Source organism: Elgaria multicarinata, chromosome 7, assembly GCF_023053635.1.
Source record: "Elgaria multicarinata webbii isolate HBS135686 ecotype San Diego chromosome 7, rElgMul1.1.pri, whole genome shotgun sequence".
Taxonomy (NCBI): Eukaryota; Metazoa; Chordata; class Lepidosauria; order Squamata; family Anguidae; genus Elgaria; species Elgaria multicarinata.
This window is the reverse complement of record NC_086177.1, coordinates 70,235,630-70,258,405: the sequence shown is the minus strand read 5'-3', so window position 1 is coordinate 70,258,405 and position 22,776 is coordinate 70,235,630. Positions and strand designations below refer to the sequence as shown.

General features: G+C 38.8%; 1 protein-coding gene across 7 annotated transcripts in view; it reads right to left on the bottom strand.

Moving 5' to 3' along the window:
* Positions 1 to 22,776, bottom strand: part of CHD7 (chromodomain helicase DNA binding protein 7) — a 154,430-nt gene that overhangs the window by 17,936 nt on the left and 113,718 nt on the right. For all 7 annotated transcript variants that reach the window (XM_063130767.1, XM_063130772.1, XM_063130773.1 and 4 more), the window contains 10 exons: positions 22,382 to 22,525; positions 19,453 to 19,708; positions 13,522 to 13,732; positions 12,235 to 12,430; positions 10,242 to 10,409; positions 9,581 to 9,760; positions 8,065 to 8,175; positions 7,762 to 7,967; positions 5,902 to 6,101; positions 3,553 to 3,712 (listed from right to left, as the gene is read on the bottom strand). In XM_063130767.1, the coding sequence (XP_062986837.1) occupies positions 3,553 to 3,712; positions 5,902 to 6,101; positions 7,762 to 7,967; positions 8,065 to 8,175; positions 9,581 to 9,760; positions 10,242 to 10,409; positions 12,235 to 12,430; positions 13,522 to 13,732; positions 19,453 to 19,708; positions 22,382 to 22,525 (1,832 nt within the window). The remainder of the gene's footprint in view (positions 1 to 3,552; positions 3,713 to 5,901; positions 6,102 to 7,761; positions 7,968 to 8,064; positions 8,176 to 9,580; positions 9,761 to 10,241; positions 10,410 to 12,234; positions 12,431 to 13,521; positions 13,733 to 19,452; positions 19,709 to 22,381; positions 22,526 to 22,776) is intronic.

Genomic DNA, 22,776 nt, shown 5'->3' with positions numbered 1-22,776 from the left:
CTGCCTCTGAAGTATTGAAGCAAGTTTGTAAACAACTGAGCAGATGGCTTTCAGTAACTGTTCTGCTTCATTATCTCATAAAATTTCCTCAGCTGCTGCCTTAATACCATTTTTGGAAGCACATCAGAAGTTGTAGGAATAAACGAGATATAAAATCTGGTTTTACTACCTTACAATAAACCCCCAATATGGAATGTCAGGCTTGTTAGATTATACAAAAAAATTTTGCTTCTGAGAATGGGAAAAAAAATCAGTGTTTCCCAAAAACAGGATTTTTTAAAAAGAAGTTTTGACAAATGTACTGCTATTTCACCTTGTTTGGCTTTACAATGCAATGCCTCTGAAATGCTACAGAATGTTTTGGAGCCATAATTGTATGTTCCCAATCAAAGATCAAATTGATATAGCTAAACACGCACTCTCTCTCATTCCCAATAGTGCTCGAAAACTATCAAAACAAATACATACATAGAAAAGAATACTGTGCTCTACTTGACTGTCTAGCCCAGTGATGGCCAACTAGCTGCATTTATGCATCACACCTGGGGCTTTGATATCCGTTTCTGAGGGCCCCACCCTAAAGCCATGCTGGCCACCTGAGAGGAAAATCTGACAACGCTGCTGCTTTTTGCTTCAGCTGCACTGCTCTCAAGCTTGCCTCTCAGTGCTCTGCTGCCAAATCCCTCAGGCTTCCCTCTCAGCCTTGTCCTCATGGTAAGACACCTTGAGGCCTCTGCAATATTTCAGAGGCCTCTTGGGCATTGCCCCATTTGGTATAGGGTTCCTGGTGGGTAAAGGGCAGTACTTCTGATCTGGCAAGGACCCTGCCCAAATACATCTTATCCTGCTGTTTTCATGCAGGATGCCCCCCTTGTCGGAAGCAGCGCCTTATGCAGTGCCTTCTGCAAAGCAAGAAATGCTTCTTAGCAGCTGCCCTGTGTGAAGTGATGGGACACACAGGAGTCAGAAAAGCCCTTGGGGTGTGTTCTCACTGTGTGTAGACAGGACAGGTGAGATGCTGCGCTACTCGCACACTTTCCTTCCAAATGGCTGGTATTCTTCACAGTTCTTAGTTTTATTGCTGAAGCATCTAGGGTGTCCTCTAATTTAGCACTGGAAGAGTTCTTCAGTCTAGGGGGCGGTGCCCTCCCTAGCCAATGCACCAGGATTGGGGGAGTGCATGAGTGTGTTCTGCTCCTTGAGCAGCTTCACTAGGGAAGTCCCAGTCTCCCAGGCTTAAGAAGTCTGCCATCCCAGATTTAGTCAAAAACAAATCCTGCGCTCACAGAAATGGGCCTACTCAGCTCCTAGTCCAACCTCCTCTCCAGACTGGAAGCCTGACAAAATCTAATAATCACAGTTCAAACTTTATACTGAAAAACGAGCGCATCACACTTTTGCCTTCCTTGGTTACAGTGCACTGTACCCTTGCACTCCTGCTTCCCTCACTTCTATACAATTTTTGAATTAGTTACGACTTCTATGCTCCGTTCATGGAGTTCACTTAGGGTCATGTCACCAGGGTGAATGGACATTTAGTTGAAGACAACTTTGCAGTATTCACTAAAGTGAAATATAAAAATCACCACATCTGTTATTCAACAGGGCAGCCAATTAATAATATCCATACAGATACATTGACAGGGATAAAAAGAGCAACATTAGGCAAGCCTAAGGGCCTGTGCTCACCCAGTGGACTTTTTGACTTGTTTTATTTTAATGCTGGGCTTTCAATCTGAATCACAAATGGGTTTTGAAACTGCCCTGAGTTTCAGAAATCTTTTGCCATACAGAATTAGGCCAGGGGAAGGAGCGAGAAAGGTACTGTGCCAAGTGGAAGGCACCACTGGGTGCATCAAGTACTTGCAATATTCTAGATAGTGCACCAATTAGTTATAATATTCTGGACAGTGCCTTAATATTCTATAAAGTAACTGGGCACTTTCATCATCATCATCATAATGAAGCCATTCTGTAGATCCTGAACATCATTTTTAGCCTGTCATAATGAATATCAGTATTGTGTCTAAATATTGTAGAATGAGACCAAGCAGAGACTAAAATATTTTACAATTAAGATTAGTTCTCTATATACCTGTTAAAACTCTTGAAATGGGAAGACTATTTTCCTTTCCATTTGACTTTCAGTCCTTAGTGGAGTAAAAAGTTCAGGCAAAGTATTCTGACAATTTTACCTACATTCTTTGAACTTACAGAAGCAAGTTTTAGAAGGTGAGACCAGGATTTTAATCTGTACATTAGGCCTCTATATAGCTTGATGAAAAAAGGGGTCAGGACATCTAGGATAAAATCTAAAGTCCTACTTAGAGTAGACTCATTAAAATAAATGGTTTAAAGTTCATCTTGACTAACTTAAGCCCATTCATTTCAATGGGTCATTTCTAAATAGGGCTTGTGTTGGAGTTTACCCCACTTCATAATCCAGGAATCAGACACTTGAACAAACACTGAATGGTTCAAATACATCAATATCAATGTTGCTTAATTGTACATGGCTTTTTTTAAAAAAAAATTGGACACATTTGCATCAGGTTGTTGAGCAAAATGTTTTCTTTATTTCAAACAAACGTTCTTATAACCCTAAAACCCTGGTTCTATCCATATCCACTTCCAAGTCCCATTTATTCCAACGAGGCTCAGTTCCAAGCAAGCTTATTTAAGATTACAGCCTGTCTCTGTTTTCTCCCCATAGCATGAAGAGGACATGTTACATAACTTAATATCCTTTCAATGACATTACTGTATTAATACCACACACAGGGTACATGAGTAGTAGTAAACTCTAACATGCTAATGAATTCACATCAACCTTGTTTTTACATACTGATATCAACATATGTAAAACCCTGGTGATGATAATTCAAACACTGTGTCAATAGTATCCAAAAAAGAAGGGGCTTAAAGTGTCTCCTTCCACAGAATACCACAAATCCACTAGGAACGCTTGTTAATACAACTTACTAAATACTGATACACAGAGAAAGCTAGAATGACAACAATTTTAGCACAACGAGAATGCAGAATTTGCTATAATCCAAGTTCGTAATGTTCCCAACATCAATCTGAACATTCTTTGTAGAGTTACGACAACTGCACAATGAAGTTGATTTTGACCAAAGGATATAGGAGATACTGTGAGATATTTCAAAGAAAAGACCACAGTTTTGCTATTACATTTATTAAAACTTGAGTGAGAAAACAAACAGTTCAGAGGACGCTGGTTGACAAACACCCAAGACAACTTTGGAACTGACAAGTGATATACCACAACTTAAATGCAATCACCACAGCAATCTGTAGCCGTTTCTACACCTGCCTTTTTTCCAGGGATCGTCCCGGGATCATCCCTATGCATGCAAATGACACACAGGGGATCCCAGGAGCAGGCAGGGTTGATCCCTCCATTTTCCTGGGATAATCCTTACGTGTAGAAAGGGCCTATATGACCTATACCATTGTACTAGGATTCTAGTTCTGTGAAAAAACCAGGTCCAGGTCACTATGAAAAAGTAATGGGATTAAGAAACTTACTTATTACAGTGATGTTTGAGGTGTTTCTTATAGCTGTCCTCCTGAAACAAGGCATCTGGGTTACAGCTTGCTAGCCAATCAGCATTCTGTAGCATTGGTTGTGAACTCTGAGCTTTCACTTTTTTGCCTTTTCTTCCCCTGGGCACTGGAGCGGACAAGCCTAAGTAATACACACATGCACATTTTTTCAGCAAAGGAACATTACACTGATCCCATGTCAAAGGGGGACATCTGCCTGTGAAATCACTTTCACATAGCCCTTCTTTCAACATTCACTCCTGACAAACATGCAAGGTGTTTGCACTTTTGACTATGGGAAAACTATTCTTAATCACTGTTACATTACATCCCATGACAACTATAATTAGAGCTGCAGACATAGTATGCTAAGGCAGAAAAATAACAAAACGAAATGAAAGTCACAGAACGTAGTACTGACTACACAATTAAGCTTCCTAAGAATCTCAGTGTTCATTTTTAAAAACCAAATTTCTAGTCCTTATGGTTGCAAAGATATATTTGAACATGTGTGGTTGAATCTTGTGAAACCAGAAAAGTTGCTGAAGATTTCCTATTCTCAGAGGAGAGACTACAGTGCCCTATATAGCTTTTTAGTCACCCATGAATACTAGAAGAAGAATATGACTGCAATCCTATACCCACTTAACAGGGTCCTATTGCACTCTGTTTCTGAGTAGACAAGACTAGGATTGTAGTATAAATTATACAAAGTAGTAAAATCACAGAATAAACTAAACCTAATTATGGAAGTCATACGAAGCTTCTTAATGTACATAATTTATAGATTGCAGAATTCAGCATTTCATGTAGTTGGAGTTGTGCTACTTGAAAAACAAAAACAACACTGTGTAACAAAGTGAAGAATTAATATAATGGGTGTGATCCAGCCAATATTCAAAGGAGAGGGTTAAGCATGTGTTTAAAGTCAGTGGGATTTAAAAGTGTTTAATTTTGGCTGGATCATGCCAGATGTTTTCAGCTCACCATTCCTCCAAGGAGTTGCAAGGCAATGATATAGCCTTGCAACAACCCGGTGTAGTAGATTGGGCTGATAGAATAACTTGACCAGAGCAGACCAATGCAATCTAGTGACATGTATACTGGGGGGATGGGAAGAGGAGAGCAGGATTTGATTCTGGGTTTCCAACATCCAAGCAAAAAGCAAGCCACTCCCAGCACCAATGTTGATAGAGTAGTCATATTTTATGCAAAGGAAAAAACATAAAAAGTTAACTAGTAATTTCAACCATTTGCAAGTAAACAAAATGGCAACTAATACCAAAGAAGCTACATTTAGACTTCTAGTACAGTGGATTTTCATCCAGTTGATATTTCCTTTCTTTACTCATTCTAAGTGTGGGACAGAAATCTAAAAAATAAATAAAAAAATAAACAATATATAATGACTAAGAACAATTTCTATTATTATTGTGGACATAATTTTTGACTGAAGAAACTCAGGTTTCTTAACTTAAGGAAAAGACGAGGGAAGGGCTGTAGTTCAGTGTTAGGACATGTGTGTTACATGCAAAAGGATCCAGGTTCAATCACTAGCATCTCCAATTGTGGGAACGGGGAGGAAGAAACAGCTCCTATCTGCAACTCTGGAAAGCTGCTACCAATTAGTGTAGACCCGAGGTGCAAACTTCAGGCCCGGGGTCAAATCCAGCCCTCTGAGGGTCCCAATCTAGCTGTCTGGGGTTCCCCAGAAGGCTGCCTTCCCCTGGCCCCATCCCCTTCCCGCAACCACCAATTGTTTGATGGTTTCCCACCTTTTGTGCTGCTCCCCACCTCCTCAATTTTCAAAGATTGAAATGCCTGACCTAATGCTTAGTTACTGGCAAAAAGTTCTTTAAATTAAAATGTGCTGATATTTCTGGGCCCACCCACAACTGGAATACAGCCCCCAAGACCTTCACTGAAATGGAATTTGACCCTCAGACTTAAAGAGGTTCTTCACCCCTGGTGTAGACAATGCTGAACTGGATGGGTCAATGGTCTTGCTTGGTATATCTCCGTTTCCTAAGTAAAGCTATCAAGAGATCAGTGCTATTTCTTGACTTTCATAAACTATTAATAGAAATAGTCCAGATGAGCTATTGGAAAGGCACCTTCAGTAGCAAAGTGCCATATGAAGGCACTAATATATTTAATTCAGGGTGACAGAGAGCAAGCTACTTATTTGCTGATCAAACATAAATAACCAGAGCACAAAGGTGATTTTCAGATATTACAAAGGAAGGTACTGACCTACACGCCTTTATTTCCAAAATCTGACATGATTCTAGAACAATATGCCATGACTGCTACAGTTTGTTATATACATACCAGAATGGTTGACTAAGGCTCGTGTCTGTCCATCTGCAGTTGGAGTGATCAGATCCCAGATAAAACTTTTGATGTTTTCATCCCCTTTGTAATGATTGAGGCAGTAAACAAGGATTGTCCGACAGATGGTTTCCACATCTTGTTCTGTTAGCTGACGTTTATAGCGCCCGTGTGAAAGGATATCAGTCCAGCGCCCCCAGCTACAAGAAAAATACAAAAATACACATGGATCTTCAGAACCCTTATGACAGCCAAAGGACTTCTACGATCACATTCACACCTCCCATAATGCAATGAATTGAGGACTTAATAACATTATCAACTTTTGAACGATTGATATATAGACACAGCTTGCAAGTGGATAAATACATGGATATCTGGTCTGCTTTTCTTGTAACCTTTGAATAACTCTCTCTCTCCCCTCCCTTTTTTTTTTAATTAACGGTATACACGATGGAAATCGATAATCCTATATACGTAATGTATGTTTTTTTCATTTTTCACAATGTATTTTCTGTTCTATTTTGTTAATATTCACAATAAAAAGGGGGGGGGGAAATACACACATTCAGTACCAAATTTCATATTATGACATTAACTCCTGAGTTCCAGATAAACTGAGAGTTCCTATGTTAGGACAAAATACATGCTAAATTTGCAGGTCACCTCAGGGAATCCAGCTTTAGCACCATAGGGTTAAAAATATTTATTTTACTAAGCAGGCAGCAACTTCACTGCTCGTAAAAGCCACAATTTAACTATACTGGAAATAATAAAATACACATGTTTAACACTAATGGTCCTCATAGGCTCTGAATAGGAAATTCTATCCTAGAGCAATTTCTGCAGTCTTGAGATTTTTGGATCAACTTGAGTTTGATCCTGTAATCCTCTATTTGTAATAACTGTACACAACTTTACAGGAGCAAAGTTTAGATAGTGGGCTTAATCTCACCTTAATGGTGGTTTAGTAAGGCAGCCTGGCTAAGTTCAAGGCAATAAGTCATTTGAGGCATTACTTTAGCTTGGAAGTTCTCATGTTTCACAGAAACAAGAGTTTACTGAGCTACAAAACAAATGCAATAAAAACTAATACTAATACTTTGACTACCTGTTCATTTCCCCCCAAAGATCACTACAGTAGCTTTTCTTTATGGTTAACAAGAATGATGATGGCAAGTGACTTTTTTTCTTTTTTCTTTAAAGGGAAAATACCCTGGCAATTTTATAAGCTCAAGCATTCACATTATGCCATTAGAAAAGAATCACAAAGTTTGTGGTCATACAATTTGCACATTGAACCAACTGCATCTTCTAACTTGTGAGGATCATGGTAACAAATTCTAAATGGAAGATGTGGGTTTAAACTGTAAATTGTAAAAACTGTGACGGAAATCCAGCAGTGCATTTTTGTGCATGCCAGCTACGTTCTTTCATTGTTTGCTATGACAGCGAGAAGCGGTTGACATATTCGAAGAAACGAGGGGCTGGATTCAAGATCTTTGTTCCACCAATGAAATAAGATACTGCTGGCAGAACAGGACTTCCCTGTCTTCTCCTGCCCTCTGCAACCCCACCACCACTATGCACTCCCCAAATCTGGGCTGGAAGGTCCCCCAACCCTCTGGAGCAGATCTGGAGTTTGTGGGTGGGCGGAGGTGGTGGTGTCGCAGACAGGGAACTCCCGCCCCATTGGTGAGATGACAATCTTGGGTCCAGCCCACTATCTGTCAAACAATGCATGCGAGGCTATAGTTTGAATCTTCTACATAAATGCCCCTTATGAATTACTAGCAATACTTGCCCAAACTTTAGAAATTATGAATATTCTACAAAGCTATTCAGGCACATTTTACTTACCCATAAACCAACAGATTTTTTTCCACCCTAAAACATTCACTCCGTGCATAACCCTGGGATTTGTCCTGCGGCCTACGGGGTTTTATACTGGGCTTTTCCTCAGAATCACTTTCTAGATCTGAAAATTCCATCAGTTCATCTTCTTTGACTGCACTGTATAGTCTAGTTTGTTTTCTTACTCTTGGCGTATCAATAACTAGATTGTTCTATAATGAAAATAAAATGAGGTTTGATTTTAAAAACAACAACAATCACCACCATATTTTAGTGTTTCAAATGTATTGGATAGATTAAATTTCTCACCCTTCCATTTAAGGCATCAATATCAAGTTCAGCTTTTTTTGCCCACTTCTGCCAGAAGTTAGGATCATCCAAAGAAATGTCTGTTCTGTTACCAGATGCAACAAAACTAGCCTAAAAAAACACGTATCTTGATTAAGGATCCCAATGTATATTAACACAATGACATTTTTTTGTCTGCATTTATTCAACTTGCTTTTTAGGTTTCTAGTATGACACTGTCAGTAAAAGACATGCAATTCTGCATCATAAAGAACTAGCGGTCCAAGGAAAATGGTGGCCATATGACAGTGCTGCTGTAATTCAACAATCTTCAGGACAGGGGATACAGAGGTCCAAGGATGGAACTGAAATAAATGAGATAGCTAAATATCTGAGTCGTGGATATTTACCTATTGTTTCGCTTAAAAACTACAAATTATTTTTAAGAAAAGTTAGACTCTGGGAAGAAGTATGAAGACAGGTTGCTTTAGGACTTCCTGCAGTACCACACATAATGGCCTGGTTCGTACATAACGACAATCCATCGGTTAAAAACAACAACTGTTTGTTGTGCATGTTTTTTCTTACAATCCACAATTGGCTGCTTCGTAGGGTGTGGAGTGTGACATGTGAACCTGGACTACTAGATTGTTGGGGGGGGGGGGCTAAACAACCCAGCGGTTTACCCAACAACAAACTAGCCCTGATGGTTGTGTGCTATCTCCAGTATTCGAAGCAGTAAGCCTGTGTGTACCAGTTGCTGGGGAACATGGGTGCGAGGGTGCTGTTGCAACATGTCCTGCTTTGTTGGTCCCTGGCCGATGACTGGTTGGCCACTGTGTGAACAGAGTGCTGGACTAGATGGACCCTCAGTCTGATCCAGCATGGCTCTTCTTATGGGCTTGTCTCTGCTCATGCATCACAACCCAACCATTCCAGTCACTGCATTCCCTTCCTTCACAGGGATACTGAACACCTTTGACAGAGAACACATTTCAAGACACAGTAAAATAAATTACTGCCTTCAGCATTGCACAGAACTTCCTAATAAAGGGGTCTGCAAACTGCACTGATTCTAGGCATATCTCCACTCTGTGGGATGTGGCATTCTGGTTTAAGATGCAGCACTCCTCTCTGCCACTGGCATGAATGCTCACAGCTGATATGTTATGAAGAATGGGCTTACAGCTGCTCTGATAACCAAGATATCCATGTTCTATATGGACATTTGTATTGGTTTTAAATATGAAATTAAGTCTTTCATATCGTTTATAGATGCTGCTGCTTCTAAAATTCTAAAACTGTCTTCTATGGGATTCACAGAGATTTCATGCAGGGGGTATGGCTTCCATGCTGCACTGGTGACAATTTGCATTTGTGCAGGATTTAGGTGAATTTTGGATTTGGTTTTGACATAGTGACTCCTTCAGTTCTACTTGCATACTGGGGTTTAAATGCGATACTTGCGACATGCACAATAAAAATCATTCACGCAAACTTCCAGTTATATAAGAAAATCATCAACTTTAATGCTTACCTTTGCAAATGTAGAACCTTTCCCTTCAGACTCAATAGTGATTGTGTGTGTTCGCCTCAAAAGAATCTGATCTATATCCTCCTCACAGAATTTGGACCCTTCGTCTTCTTCATCCATTAGTGCACCATAAGCCCCTTTCCTCAAAAGATCTTCTATTTCTTTTTTAGAAAGTTGCTGGACCTGTAATTTGTGGTGGGAATGAGTTACCCTTTTCAATACAGATATTTATCACATATCACAGAAAAAAACAGTATGATCCTTGGCCTAAATCCAACATACTGCTAGCAGAAGGAATTTCTGTGCTAGTGGAGCTCTGCTGTTTTTCCCTATTGTGCAAGCACTAGCAGAAGACTTTGTAAACTTCAAATCTGCAAGCAGTTGAGCAAGCAGAACTTTTAGTTGGATTCGATCCTTGCATTTAGTTTGGAGGTGGTCATTTGCACTAGCAGAAAGACCCCGCTGAATATACTCCTATATATTTCTGAAACTTAACATACAATACTTCTAACTAACTTATGGAACAAGAAGGACTTCCTTACTAAATATTTTCCTGTAACAAAGGGCCAAACTATCCATGACGATAAATGCGAATTTGCATTTAATGTGCACATTTTTTAAAAAAAAATGCAAAGAAAAAAGAGATACATATATATATTCTTACCCCATTTGTAGCATTCTCTCTTCCGCTCATGGACTGAAGCACAGCTTTATCAAGACCAAGTTTTAAGCTAGCTTTGTCAAACATTTCCCTTTCATAAGAATTCCTTGTTATCAACCTGTAGATTTTCACTGATTTGCTCTGTCCGATCCTGTGACATCGAGCTTGTGCCTGAAAAATTACAGAAAGAGATTTGTTTTATGCAACACAGTAAAATAGGGAAAGTAACATCAGAACATAAAAAGAGCCATGCTAGATCAGACCAACCACCTGTCGCCAGGAAACCCACAAGCCGGACACTCTTGCCCATGATCCCCAGTCTCCAATACTGGAGGCTGCTCATACCCATCAGGACTAGTAGCTATTAATAGCTTCCCCTCCAGGAATGTATCCAACCCCCTTTTAAAGATATCCAAATTGGTAGTCATCATTACATCTTGTGGTAACGAATTTCATAGTTAGCTGTGTGCCGTGTGAAGAAGTACTTCGTTTTATCTGTCCTGAACTTCCCACCAATCATCTTCATGGGATGACCCTGGGTTCTAGTATTATGAGAGCGGGAGAAAAATGTCTCCCTATCTACATTCTCCACATCATGCATATTTTTGTCACACCTCTATAATGTCTCCCTTTACTCGCCTTTTTTCCAAGCTGAACAATCCCAGCTGTTGTTCTTTCATCGTAGGGGAATTGCTCCAGCCTCTTGATCATTTTATTTTCCCTTTTCTGCCCATTTTTCGCCAGCTCTACACTATCTTTTTTTTTTTTTAGAATTGGCAGTTTTATTTTCAATTCCTTTCCTAATTATGCCTAACATGGAGTTTGCCTTTTTTACAGCAGCTGCATCTCGGGTCAACATTTTCATCAAGCTGATCACAACCCCAAGATCTCTTTCTTGGTTGCTCACTGCCAGCTCAGATCCCATCAGGTTATATTTGAAGTTGGAATAGTTTGTCCCAACTTTACACTTACATTAACCTGCATTTGCCATGTAAGATGCCAATTCTCTAAGTTTGGAGAGATCCTTTTGGAGCGCCTCACAATCCCTTTTGATTTTAACCACCTTAAATAATTTGATGTCATTGGCAAACCTGGCCACTTTGCTGCTCACTCCCAATCCCAGATCATTTATGAACAAGTTGAAAACCACTGGTCCCAATACAGATCCCTGTGGGACCCCACTATTTACAACCCTCCATTGGGAGAATTTACTCCTACTGACTTCTTACTTGTTCTTTAACCAGTTACTGATCTATAAGAGGGCCTCTCCCCTTATTCCATGACTGCTAAATTTGCTCAGGACTCTTCGGCGAGGGACTTTGTCGAAAGCCTTTTGGAAGTCCGAGTAAACAATGTCTACTGGATCACCCCTGTCTACATGTTTATTGATACTCTCAAAGAACTCTAAAAGGTTAGTGAGATGGGACTTACATTTGTGGAAGCCATGTTGATTCTTTTTCAACAGGGCCCGTCATTATATATTCTTACTAATTTTATCTTTAATAATGCTTTCAACAAATTTACCCAGAACAGACATTAAGCTAAGCGACCTGTAATTTCCCAGATTCTCCCACTTCACTTTTTAAAAATTGGTGTTACATTGGCTATCTTCCTGTCCTCTGGTACACAGGCTGATCTTAGGAACATGCTGCATACTTTTGTTATAAGATCAGTAATTTCATATTTGAATTTTTTAAGAACTCTAGGATGGATACCATCTGGGCCTGGTAATTCATTTACTTTCAATTTGTCAATAAGGTTGAGAAATTCATCTTTTGTCACCACTATTTGCCTCAGTTCCTCAAGAATCCCTTCCTAAGAACATCAGTTCAGGCAGAGGTAGCACTTCCAAACTTTAGAACAATTCTTAGAACAAATAACTACTTTGAGGAGTGTATGCATGTACCTTTCAAATTCAGCACATTACCCAAGAGATTATTCCCCTTTGCAGAGCACTAAGGGAAAGGTTTATGACAACTGCCTCTTACAATATTACCTGAAGATCATTTTGTGGGTTCCAATCTGAATCAAAGATGATGCAGGTATCAGCAGCAGTGAGATTAATTCCCAAACCACCTGCTCTTGTACACAGTAGAAACACAAATCTATCAGAATCAGGTCTGGAAAACCTATCAATAGCTGCTTGACGAAGGTTGCCTCTTACTCTGCCATCAATTCGTTCATATGGATACCTGGGGAAACAGAGCAGTATTACAAGGAGAACATAAAAACAAGGAGACTCTATTTTCTCGAGAATTCAGGAATGAAAGTTAAATTCTGTGGTCTGTATACAATGATCTCACAGAGCTATAGCACTAACGATGTTGTGCTAATGTAAACCAACGCTGGCGCAAAATCATTAGCGCTTGCCAGGAAGATGGGGAAAGCAGTGATTTGTCACAGAATTTCAGCAGTGTGGTTTGCTGGGTGGCAAATCACTGTGTTTCCCTTTCATTTAGGGCGTGCTAATGACATTGCGCTAGTGTTGGTTTACTCTAGCGCTATGACAACACTAGATACTGTTCTGCCCTCAGCAAATGTATATATACAATCATACTTTTTCCCCCCCAAAATTAACTTCGTAGCCTTTTTTCTTATCACTGTTTGGAATATTGTAGCCAGGACTTGAGTGATACAAAGTAAACAGAAGTCTATTTTCTGTTTCTGAATTTGAAAGTCTACTGGTCTATTTTCAGATTTTCCAAGGTTATTCCAAATCACATGGACAAGAATCTTAGATTTCCAAGTTTCTCAGGAATCCAAGTAGCATGCCAAATTTTAGATTATGTATACACAAAAAAATACTGGAAGGCATTACACTATTGATAGACTTACTTTGTTGAGATTTTTCCGTTTCAGTGATAAGGAGCTGAAGATTGTTACGGAGTCAACAGAATAATAAAGGTGGAGAATATTCTTGAATTGGCATGGCATATTAGCAAGACTCTTATCTGAGTAAACTTTACTGCAGAGTATGATTTCATCCCGGTAGAAAACAAATTTTAATCCTATCCATAATGTGTACTAGCCATTTTAAATAGTTTTCAAATCTAACCATAAATGAAAAGGTGGAGCCTGTTATGGTTGTGAGCAAAAGGTTACAATTAACAGCACAATTATCACTATACTTATGCATATCGCTATACTTATGCATGAACCATTTTCCCAATTCATAATGTTCCTGGAGTTCCATTGTTTCCTCTCTTCGCAATACAGGTTAAATACTTGATAGCATGTTGAATAATCGCTCTTTTTTAGAACTGGATTATATTGTTATTCTCACCGTCTTTGAATGAGGTAGTCTTCCAGTATGTCCAAGCAGCGCACCATCTGGGAAAAGATAAGCACCCTGTGGCCACCAGCCTTCAGTTTTGGCAGCAACTTGTCAATCAGTACTAGCTTGCCAGCAGCCTGGATCATTGCCTGGAGCTGAAAATCTGGAGAGTCAGGATTGTGTGTTTCTTTAAACTCTTCCAAAATTTTCTCTTCAGCACCTGCAGAGATTGGACAGCAGTATGTGAATACTCTAAAGGTTTTATTAATAAAACCATGAGCTTGCCTCCAGTTCCCTATACAATGTCTAAGAGTTTTATATGTGAAGAAATATTTGCATAGCTGCATTTACTTAACTAAAAATAGCATCGAAAACATAGAAGCACAAACAAACAATACAACCAAAGCTTCCAACAAAGAAGTTTCACAACAACACAGAGGTGCCAAGCCAAAAGTCATAACAAATTAGGGAGCAGGGAGTGATGGAATAATTAATTAGTAAATTAAGGACAGAAAAACAATATCTAACAGCTAGGTTGAAAGATGTAATGGCAAAATGAATTCCTTTTTAAGAAGAGTCTTTGAAATATATCACTTAGCACTCCAAGTGCAATAATTATAGATTATAATTCTAGTCTGATAAGATAAAATTTTAATTTGTATCTTCTTAACTTCTACAAGACAAGGATTTCTGTGAGGCAAAATGAATAATTGTTAGCCCACAATGACAGTGGGGATAACCCCATGAGAAAAGTCTGTAGCCACAACACAGGAAAATATGGGTGATGGAGACAGAACAACTCATGGCTCCTCCACCACATTACTAATTGTGGGTTAGAACCTCATTGGAATACTGCCAGGATCTGGAAGGTTTGTCCACTTGGAGAAGTATATAGGCAAGGCTCAGCCAAATTTTAAAAATCACTCTTTAAGGCTCCCCATGTGCTTAAAACAGTCTGGTTTCTTTTATACTATTGAACACTATTTGCCTAAATGAATACTGAAAACAAAAGCAGGATAACCTAAGAATGACATTCGCAAGTTAGCTGACAAAAATCTATGACTACAAGCAAGCTAACCATAAGCAACAGCAATGAACTTGCGCAATGTAATAATAAAACTCCTATAGCAAACTAAATCAGAAGGCAACCAAAGTGAAAAGCATATCTGCAATTTCTGTTTGAGATTAATCACTGCTTTGCTTGAATCAATTTTCCTAGTTAACATCAAGAAACACAAATATAGCTCATGCTCACAATTATTTTAATTTTAATGGGGATGTATGTCACTGCTAAAGAACTGCATGTGGATGCAGCACATGCATTATGGCAGGGACAGGCAACCTGGTGCCCATCAGATGAATTTTATTACATAGCCCAACAATCACAGACAATATGGCCAATGGTCAAGGAGTATGGAAGTTGTAATCCAAAATGTGGTGGGCACCAGATGGCCGACACTTGCTTTATGGGTAGAATTTCAACTGATCTGCTGTTCTCACTAGAATTAGGTGAGTTTGCACAACACAACAACCCACCCTGTGAATAAGCTACAACCCAAGGTGCATCCGTCATACGATCAGACTCCCCGTGGGTTGTTATCCCCCTTGGTCCTCCATGCCCGGGTCTTGCAATGCAGTACCCATCTTCTCTGCCCACCTTGTCCCCCCTCCCCCCTCCAATCATGACTCCGTTTTCATTCCCTGGCTTTTAACGACCTTCTTGACCTCCCTAGTTTTGCGCATTTTTTTCATAAATTATTATTATTTTGTTAGTCTTTCACAGCTAATCAAGTGCACACGTGCAACTGTCTAATATATATAGCCTTGCAAATTCCTTTGTAGGTTTCAGCTGTCAAAGGGAACTAAGTGCAATATGAAACGTACAAGGAAATTGACAAGGCGAGAATGCATATAGGCTGATTTGACAGCCGTTGACAGTGACAAGTTAGAAAAAGGAAACAAGATTGGTCACTTAGCAAGGTGATCTCCGGGTTTTAAGTGTTAGGCTGACACTTGTGGAATTGAAGCAGGGCATCCACACTTCCCCAAGAGATGTAGCCTCTCCCCCTCCCCCATCCCGTGGTAGTAACTGCTCTGAATGGGAGCATCGAAATGGGGTGGGGTGGGGCTAGACCTTTCTTAAAAGGAATTGTTGGAAACTTGGGGAAGTGTGGAATGGAAGCAGGGCATCCACAAGTGTCAGTCCAACACTTAAAACCTTTGCTTTAACCCATGAGTTGTGCTGACCCCTGTGATTTCCCCAAATACAGGAAATTCTACTGCATAATTTGTGGTAGGGTTATCATATTGTACTTTGCTACAGATGTGGCAAGTCTAGACAGCTTCTTGAGCTCATTTATTGATAACACCTTGTTACCAAAAAAAAAAAAACCTTTCAAGAGAAAAGCAAATAGAGAATACTTTTTTTGGTTAGGACAATTTATTTATTTATTTAATACATTTCGATACCGCCAAATGGTGTCTGGCTGGAGGACACAGGACAAGCACCTTAGTATGATGGTGTTATCAGCCAAAGTGATTTTTTTGGCAATCCTCATAATTTTGTGAGATCTTCAGACAGCTCATGATTAAGGAGTTTAAGACACTTTCCGAAGGGGCATTTGTTAAATTTGGTGGGGAGAATGCAAGGGCTAGAAATATTAAATAGTCTGATGTGAATACCATGCTTCTAATCTACCTTTCTTCCCTTTACAAACTTAGAAGAGCACAAATTCTTGGTAGAATATGGTAGTACTATTGTGGCTTTAACAAGGTATTGTTTAGAGGTGTGTGTTAACTATTGATTGGCAACCTCCTTATATTTTTCCATGGATTTGTCCAGTTCACAAGCAGGATTTTAACAGATGCAAGTTTTAAACCTTATTTAGTGGTCAGTTTTTTTTTCTTTTTTGATAGCTAACAGCTTGGAAATTAAGTTCAACCCAAGCTATTTGCCTGGCCTTAAGGGTTTCCTTACTTTTTGTGGCTCCTTCTTCTGTCTTACTTTTATGTTGGAACAGACTAAATATGTGTTTAATGAGAAGAAACAGCATCAATACAACAGGCTGCAGCGCTGTTGAATATGAAACCTGGACAGAAAATGGTTTATTGTTCTGTCACTCCATGCTTGATCCATCTGTCAGGCATTTCCTACTGGGAAGATGGTAGTAGCTGTTTGGACCTACTGTGGATCCATGGCCATAGCTCAATGCTGCCTCTTAAAAGCATGGTATTCACATCAGATTGCAGAATATTTCTGGCTTTTGCATCCTCCCCCTCATCCCAAATTTTAACAGGTGGCCCTTCGGAAAGGGTCCTAAATATTCCTATTTCTACAGAATGATAAGAACCTATGGTGAAAGAAGCTCAATCAGGTGTTTTCAACTATAATATTTCCATCTTGTAAAAACATAATTCAAACATAATTCAACATAATTCAAAACGCACATCTGCCTCTAATTGTTCAGATGTTTGCATTTTGACTAGAAAGTACTGCCTATAAAAAACCGAACTGATGTTTTGCTCCTCCGTATTAAATTCTGACAATTTCCCCAGCCTTTAGGTTTTACAGCATCAACAGAGCTGATCAGAAAATAATTCCTACAATAGTAATACAGTTTTGTTTTACAAAACAGAGCTACCACATACTTTATCCTGAATTATAATTAATCTGAGTCTGCTCCAAGTTGTTAATTATCTATCAATAAGATAAAACACGAATACCAGATACTTCTGGGAGGGAAGAAAGTGGACAGCTCTTGTCTTACTTTACATCTATGATGATAAAAGCAATAACTCAGAAGAAAAGATTACCACAAAGAGTGTGCAAACATAGAAATGCATATGGCGGAAATTTATTTAAATACACTTGTGTACTTGGTGTCATGGCACACTGATACAAGAGTTCTCATCATCAGTTTAGTGAAATTAACTTCATCAAAAAGTCTCCCATTTCAGAAGATCTCCTGTCAAGTTAATATGTACTTTTTATTTCGATCTCTTATATACAGGTTCATTAATGTAAAGTAGTTCAAACAGACAAGTTCAAAATATCTCAAAGCAATTTGTTCCTTAACAGCAAAGCTGTGTATTGAACTTTTTAGGCAATGAGAATCAATTTAAGAAGGCAACAACCTTATTACTTTTTAGTTGTGTAGTATTTTTAATGTGAAATACAGTTTAAAACCCAACACCCAAAGTCATGTTCAACAGCCTAAACAGGGACAAAAACCTTTCACATCATAGAAAAAGCATTACTAGCCAATCTCTGCTTGCATTAGCAACAACTCAGCAATATTAAGCATAAAGGGAAGCTCACATACCCTTGAAAGGAATAGTCACAAAGAGTATACTATCATACTTTATTTTTGCATTCAGAATCACACTTATTTTTAAACAGCTTGTATCCTTTACTTTCATTATACATTTTATCTAATTTTGTAGCACAACGATCTACGAGCAACCAGTATGGTGCAGTGAACATGGACAAGAAAGACCTGGATTCAAATTTCTGTTTAATCATGAAATTTACTGGTTGGCTTCAGACAGAAAAATATTGGATAAAAATAAGTAAAGATGGAAAAAGGAATCCAAGCTTGAATGTACTGGCAGCAAGAGTGTTGAGAAAGACACAAGACCTCAGTGTGGTGGGTGACCTTTTATTTATTTATTTATTACATTTTTATACCGCCCAATAGCTGAAGCTCTCTGGGCGGTTCACAAAAATTAAAACCATGAAGGGCATAAAAACCTTAATGCCGAAAGATTAAAAAGGCGCCCCACTTCCCATTGGTGGGAAATTCAGGACACATAAAAGGAAGTACTTCTTCACACAGTGCATAGTTAAACTATGGAGTCCACTATTACAAGATGTAGAGCTGGCCGCCAATTTGCATATCTTTAGAATGGGGTTAGGTAAATTTCTGGAGGAGAAGGCTATCAATGGCTAACTAGTCTTGATGGCTATGCTCTATCTCCAGCAACGAAGGCAGTAAGCCTATATACACCAGTTGCTGGGGAACATGGTTGGGAGGGTGCTGTTGGCCACTGTGTGAACAGAATGCTGGACTACATGGACCCTTGATCCAGCAGGGCTCTTCTTGGAGGAAATATATAGTCATCATGACTGGTAGCTTTATCCTCCATAAATCTGTGCATTCCCTTTTTAAAGCTGTTACTGGCCATCACTACATCTTGTGGTAGTGAATTCTACAAATTTTACAAAGTATACCCCATTCCCCGATCTACATCCCAGTCTGCTGTCAGTCTCACAGTGCAGACCGCATCTCACCAACGCCGAAGGTATTATAAAACAAAGAAATGCCATTTCGTCTCCTCTTTGTCCGAGTTCTCAAAAAGGGAGAGCAACAGAGCAGATATTGGGGCGAAGTGCAGCACTTCTCATGGGAAGCTAGCTGGGTATATGAGTGAAAGGGGATGCTGACACCAGCCACAGCAACCACAACAGCAACAGGAGCCCAAGGAAAGAGGTTAGGATGGGAGTTGCAGACAAAGATTGCCAGCTGTGATGGTGGAGGCTGATTCCCCCCCCCAGCACAGAGGGGGTTTGGATTCTTAAATTGCCTTCTTGTTTCTGCTGTGACGGCATAGACAAAGAATTGATATTTTCCTCATTACTGCAACCATCATGGCCATGAAGAAGCCACGCTACTTCTCATAGAACACTAGAATTATTATTTCCTGCCTTACTAACTCTCTCAGTGCTTTGTTCAGTGAGAGCACACTGGGTTCTGAGCAAAAGCTGGGGAAGTGTTGTCTGGGTCTTGAGGATGTGCCACAGTGAACATCACATTAAAATATGCCAAACAGTAAGTTTATTATATATATTCAGGTTATTAATATAAAGAAAAATGCTGTGTTCATAAATGCAAAATCCTCCTCATAGCTTTCTTTTTAAAAAGTAAGAAAATTCAGGCCTACCATTGATAAGGTATGGATGATTGCAGCATTTTCTTAATTCCATCATAGTATTTAAGAGATTAGGAACATTTGCTTGACCACCGCCTTTCGACAAAAATGTGAAATTCTTTTCAAGAATGGCTCTGTAGTATTTCTTTTGAATGTTTGTCAATTCAACTTCAATTATAGTTTCTTCCTTGGGTGCCAGATTCTTTTCTACATCTTCTTTGAGACGTCTCAACATCATTGGTTTTAGGATAGCTTGGAGTTTTTGCACCTAGTTAAATAATTAGTTATACTTTGAATGAAGTAAAATGCTATATTTCCTACCTGATCTAAATTTGTACATGAGTAAGAGCAATACTTATGAAAAAAGCACACTTTTTAGATCATACAATACATATGTCACAGCATGCATCATCTTAGAAGAGGCTTTCCATGCTATACAAAAGAAGTGAGAATGTCTCTTCCAAAATTGGGTTTGCTACCTGCAGGGTTTGTAAATACATGTACTAATAATCTTCATTTTCTTCCAAGTTTGCAACCTGATTAATTGGGGGCAACCTTTAAAATGAAATTATTTAAAATCAATTAATGTAAACCATTAATTGACTAAATATTACATCTCTAATGAACTATAGGGAAGCTATAGATGTTTTACTGGCATTAAATAGCTGAGGGAATAACAAAAAATTTAGGCCTGTATGGGAGGATACTTTTAGGCTGTACATTCCAGAGTAAATATACATTCAGCATAGTTTGATTTAGCCAAAAGTTGCAGAAGAAAACCTGCAGATTCAAAAGTTCTCCCATTGCTCTTAAGCACCCAGTTGTATAGCTGAAAGCTTGCAATGTCTTCTGTGACATCAGAGCAGGCAGCGGAGTCAATGGCAGCCAGATGGGCTATGACACTTTTTGTCATACGGCAAGGAGCTGTAGTGCAAGAGTAACATAGGGTCATTGTGACACCAGAATAGATCCGACTATTAGAAAGGTGGTTCAAGAACAATCAAAGCCCACTATATTTATTTATAAATATATTACGTTTATGTCCTGTCTTTCTTCCATGATAGAACTCAAGGCTTTGTACTGATGTGACTTTTGCTAATGCACCAGTAAAGTGTCATAACTCTATTTTTTGGCTTAGTCAAAGCCCTTTACAGTATGTTTTGTTGGAGCTAAATACCTTTTCATACCTCTTCTTCTCAAACTTTATTACAGTTTAATTAATACTAATTGTCTCCTTACTATGATTAGAAAACTTGGGAATGTAATGTGGGCTCACATGCTCAGCACCACTTTCTTCTGTGGTACCTTTTCTTTAATTGTATCATCAACAAGAAATCTATTTGTACGATTTAATGAAAGGCATTTATGGCCCTACATATTGAAATAATTCCAGCAGCTTATCTAGAAGGAATGTATAGAAATGCCCTGGTTAATAGACATGTCTGCACAAATGATTGAATACGGGTCTTCCCCTGTCCCACTTCCCTCACTAGCATTAATTATGGTGCAGTGTTCTATCTACATTGGTGCTAACCATGGCTAGCTTAAAAGAAGATTTACAAAAAAGCCTCTAACTTTGCTTTCAAAGCTAACCATGGTTTGCATTAATGCATATATAATGCCGCACCATGCAACATAATTGCACACAAAAAAACTAACTTCTAGAGCCCAATTTTGTTATCTTACATACATTGTATGCAACATATTTCATGGAAGCAGGTTCTATTGGTTACAAATGGGTTCAGGATCAGACTGTTGGAAATAGTATTGATATTTACAAGTAACTTTTAAGTTTTAGTATCAATATCATTCTTCTGCATAGGAATTATGTTCTTATAACTGTTTAATTGTACAACTGCTTAACTTTTTGAAATTCAAGATACTGTAATTAGGGTTGGCAAGCCAGTCAGTTGGTCAGTTAAATATTGTCAATGGATTACCTATTCATCCGTGATGAAATATTGTAAAAATACTCCATGAAGCCAAAAATAAATCATTATGCTTTCATTTGTTAAAAAGGTGAAGAGTTAAGGGCTACTTGCCCCAAGCACTGGGCCAGTCGGGGAAACAAAGCAGCATAGCAAAGCTTCTCCACTAGCTAGAATTGCAGGCATCCCCAAAAAGGAACAGGAATGCTGCAGTCATCAGTAGCTGATGTCACTGCTCAGGACTCCATTTTGCTTGCTGCAGGAACCAGGCAGTGTAATATCCACAACGTGATGAAACTGATGTTGGAAGTGTTTGTCTTAGCAAAACTGCCTTTAAAAGTGAATTCTTGTTTTTATTAGTTGCTGTTATTTTGCTTTATTTCAGTTTTAATTTCTTCTCCTTCCCCCATTTTGTGACTATTGGCTAATCCTGGTATTCCAGAATAAAAGCCAAATGTTCAGTGAATGTTTCACATTTATAGAGAGTTTAAACTTTTTAAAAAAGTTTAATTTCTTTTTTTCACAATCAGAGCTAATTTGTTTTGGACAATTAGTATGCCAAACCTGTTGATGATTAAACTATCTTTTTAGTTTTAATAAATACAAAACTGTTGTTCTAACAGGATTAGTACTTTGATAATACTAGCCAAATGTACTCTGATAGTGCAATCCATGGAAGATCTACTCAAATGTAGGTTCTATTAATTCAATGGTTTAGGATTGCAGGCTAAAATATAGTTTCCCACACTCGTAAAAATAACTTCTTTCTGAAAGACAGAAAAGTGATCTAGGAATGGTCTACAACCACCTACAACAGTCTGTTGTAGAGTTATGAGAGGGTTGTATAACCCACAAAATAATCCCCACCAGCTGGGTTTGCATGGCATGGCTGGGTGAATGGGTTGAATATTCATGATGGCATCCAGCGTGTACTACAGCTCTTTGAAGGTAAATCAACCCTCAATAGGTTGTTGTGTTGTACTGTGTGAATTAGCCCAGTGAACGTAATTCACCTGTTCCTCAGTTTTCAAATCACCAAACTCTTGCATGAAAGTAGATTCTGAAGGGAAACGACTTGGTTCCAAGAAATTGAGCAAGCTGAAGAGCTCTTCCACAGTGTTTTGTAACGGAGTACCTGTAAGAAGCACCTTGTGTTCCTGCAAGAAACAGATGATCAGGAACAACACTGAACTTTCAAATTGCACATCATTCTGAATCTCCCTTCTATCCATGAGCATTCTAACCATTAACACCCAACTGGCTTCTCCAGAGTTTGCTAACAATTTCAGGCATTTCACTGCTTCCTATTAAAGCAGGATTTGAACAACCTACTATTCACATCTCATCTCTTTACCAGGCAGAGTAACAGAAACAAATAACTCCGGCCCCAAGAATCTTATAATCTAAA